This window comes from Neoarius graeffei, chromosome 23, assembly GCF_027579695.1.
Source record: "Neoarius graeffei isolate fNeoGra1 chromosome 23, fNeoGra1.pri, whole genome shotgun sequence".
Taxonomy (NCBI): domain Eukaryota; kingdom Metazoa; phylum Chordata; class Actinopteri; order Siluriformes; family Ariidae; genus Neoarius; species Neoarius graeffei.
In genome coordinates this window covers 509,022-512,756 of record NC_083591.1, presented here as the reverse complement: position 1 = coordinate 512,756, position 3,735 = coordinate 509,022, and the positions used below count along the sequence as shown (strand labels likewise).

The window sequence follows — 3,735 nt, the reverse complement described above, 5'->3', positions numbered from 1 at the left end:
GGTTTGTACCAACATCTAAACCTGTGATGATCCGTACAGCGTCCGTATATTACACTTTAAATCATTTACTATCTTCAGGTACGATATCATTATAAAAAGTTTTATGATTGGACCGTTATCAGGACGTGGATGTGACACAGCACATACCTACACCCACCCACCCACACACACACACTAAAGAACTCTGAAATAAGAACCCGGGGTTTCATTACACAATGTGGACACAGTGCGAGTCAAAGAAAGTCAAATGTGACAAAACATAAAACAAACCGTTTAAATGCTACAACATGACTAACAGCACGCTGCACGGCGAACAGGCGAACGAAGGGAGACAGCAAGATGATCAACACCTCCTCCGTGTCCCGCCTCCATACGCCTCCCTCCGCATTGTTCACCATCAAGCTGCTGTACGTCACTGACCGCGCTCACATCTCCTCTCTGATGTAAATCCAGGAACCTTAACAATGGTGCTGAGATCACGGCTCTACACCGTGACGGACCTGCGGTGGTGCTGCGATTATTACGTTAATAATAGTGCTTGGAAGTGCTCCTTTAAACCGGCCTGAACCTAAACTGGACATGAACGGAATTCTACTCCACAGAACGCAGTGTTTTACACATCATCAGCACACACGTCTGTGACCATGTGACCACGGGTCACATCACTTCAGTAAACTTAAAGACGTATGACTGATGGAATAAAACACAGGAGGAGGAGACGCTGCTCATTAACACACCTTGGTGAATTTCAACCCCCATAGTGCAGTGCGCACAGCGCTAATTATAAAAAGGTACAGGAGCTGAAGGCACAAGGTGTGTGTGGGCCACATTGTGAAGTCTCTCACACACACACACACACACACACACACACACACACACACACACACACACACACACACACATTTGGTTTGCATCAAAATTTTCCTTCCCCCGAAAACAGAACACGAGCAGCTGGATCGATCTCAGATCCGTAAATGGAGACAAAGCTCATGTGTGACATCATCAGGTGTTTGCGGTGGCTGGGGGGCCGTAAGAGGGCAAGGTGATTATGTATCGTTACAGCACACGTACCAGCACTTTAATAACTCGACTGCTGGTTGTGTGTTTAATGCTCGAAGTCATTACTGGGCTGTTTTGCTGGAGTAAACGAAGTGACCTGATGATTGTGATACACGTGTAAAGTGATTTGTTCCATCGCCCTCTCACACACACACACACACACACACACATTAATGGCCGGGGGGGGGGGGGGGGGGGGGGGCGGCGCATAATATTAGTGAGCAAAATCCCACTGAGCTTTTTGCTAAAGGTTTTGTTCGACTCCCTGAAACACTCCTCCCTCCTGTAAGGCTGCAGCGACGCAATACCTGTGCTAAACTTTAAAAATATATTTACAGTTAAAGAGGAACCGTTTGCAGAAATGATCCCATTTTAAAACTCACAGCGCTGCAGCGTTGCAGGAGGGGCGGAGCCTGGTGCGAAGCCGCTGATGGTTCGTTAGCTTCATGCATTATTATTATTATTATTATTATTATTTTCATGCCTGCACTTTGAGCAGGCTCTTTAACTGGAAGGCCATCATCTCGCGCCGATCGCAGGGAATCATGGGAAGGGAAACCCAGTGACTAGGAGGTTTAGGGAGAACGCTAGGGGAAGGCGGCTCACTGAATTTGGCGCCGGCGTAAGCGTGGCTGCACTGCGTGACCAGGATGTTGTTCAGGTGGGTCACAGCTCCTCCCCAGCACTGATTGTTGTAGGAGAAGCGAACCGAGCCACCGCTGTTATCCTCAGCCAGTTTCTCAGGAGTCGTCGGAGCACCGGAAGACGCAGAAAACGTGCCAGCGTGCTGGTTCCGGATCCTCGGCTTGGCCTTGCTGACATGGTAGTGCTTTTTGGAGGCTGAAGGTTCGGGATGGGGCGCCGGAATGTCGCATCTCTCACCGCCTCCCATTCTGACTGTGCTGGATGTCACCTGATTACATGAGAAAGGGAAACAACATCACAGAGGATTAGTGCCCGTGTTACTGTAGCCATGACAAACCTTAAACGGATGTGAACTTAGACATCCAGTCTACTGCTTACATCAGAAAATTATTTAGAAAGCAAAATAAAAGACTTAAAGACCAAATCAGCTTCCTTGATTTATGGAAGTTGTATATAATAAAAAGACATAACAGGTCATTAAGAGGTCGTATACTGCTGCGAGTCTCAATAACAAAAAGATAATAATAAAAGTACACAAGAATTATATTCAGGAAGTCAGAAACCAGTCTACTGGCCTTTTGGAACCACATGATTTCCTTTCTACTGGAGAAAAAAGATGGAACCCCCCCCCAGTTACAGCAGAAAGATGCAGCAGTGATGTGGCAGTGTTTAAAAACATCTCCGTGCTTTTATACAGAATTGCATGAACACGGGTCTATACAAGTCTGAGGCCCAAACAGATTGTTAAAAGCCTGAAATCCATGAAAGCGACTGGTCCTCTAAAGAAACCGTTTTTCAGCAGGACTTGTCGATGTGTGTGTCTGATGAACATTATGTCTTAACGGTCTTTACCTTCAGGTGCTGTGACAAAGATGTTTATTAATTTGCTCTGGAAAGACATCGTGTCAGCAACTGAACAGTTAAAGAACAGAGGAAAAACTCCGAGTCCTGTCGGGCCGTTCCTGACTGTTCTCGTCTCGGAGTACAGTGTTGAAATGCTATAGACAATCACTACACACACTGCTGAAGGGGCGAAGACGACATTGCACACAACAGGAAGTGTGTGCACACGGGAGGGAGGGGGACGGTGAAAGAGCATCGGAGAAGTGGGGGGAAAAAACCCTGAGATTTTAGTTTTGCAACAAGTGGCTTAATTTGAGGAATTAATTTCAACAAAATGAGATTTTTTAAATATATAAAAATAAATCTAGAAAGTTCCATATAGACACATACGCATGTATATATACACAGAATTACTTTATTTGGGAAGCAGTTAAAATCACAGAAAGCTGTTTTTATTAAACTTAGAGAATCAGTTTTAATAGGAAACTACAGAAAAGTTTCATAAATGCATGGGTGCAAGTATAAAATTTTCAAAAACCTGAAAAATCTGACAAAGTCAGACGTGCATGGCGCAGCCATGGGGGGGGGTTACAAAGGGGGTGAGCCCCCCTTAGGTCTCGAAAAAAAAATTTTTTATTACAAATTAAAATGGTTGTCTCTCATGCAAACATTTATAATATTAATAATTATATGATTTGCATATTCACATCAAATGTTTAATACATTTCATCAATTCATCTGAAATAATATTTCAAGTACAAGGCTTGATATTCCAAAACATCTAGCAACTACTAATTTAAATGTTGAAACAACCATTTTTAATATGCTTTTGCTGTGATACCTTTTTTACACTATATACACAGCTAGAGTTAAAATAAGGGGCCACGTGTCTACGTGTCTTGATGTCGTCACAAACTCCTGGATTTTAGCAAATAAGATTCAGCTTTTTCCATATACAAAAATATCTATATTTTTGTGGCAGCGGGGGCGTGGCCAAGCGGCGGTCTGTGAATGGAAGGCGGAGTCAGGGAAGGTAAGTGGCACAATCACTGCACCTGATGTGAGTTAACCGGTGTTTGTGCGTCTTCCCCAGTGACCGCGCCCTATAAGAGGAGAGAGAGAGCAGAGGAAGGGAGCTCTCCAACCCGAACACTGGTGTGCATGCGTGTGGCTGGGAGAGTGAATGTT

General features: G+C 44.5%; 1 protein-coding gene across 1 annotated transcript; it reads right to left on the bottom strand.

Moving 5' to 3' along the window:
- Positions 1-1,537: 1,537 nt before the first annotated feature.
- On the bottom strand, positions 1,538-1,951 carry pnrc2 (proline-rich nuclear receptor coactivator 2). Its single transcript, XM_060906618.1, has one exon. It carries the CDS (start codon positions 1,949-1,951, stop codon positions 1,538-1,540), a length of 414 nt encoding a protein of 137 aa, XP_060762601.1.
- Between the last annotated feature and the right edge of the window lie 1,784 nt (positions 1,952-3,735).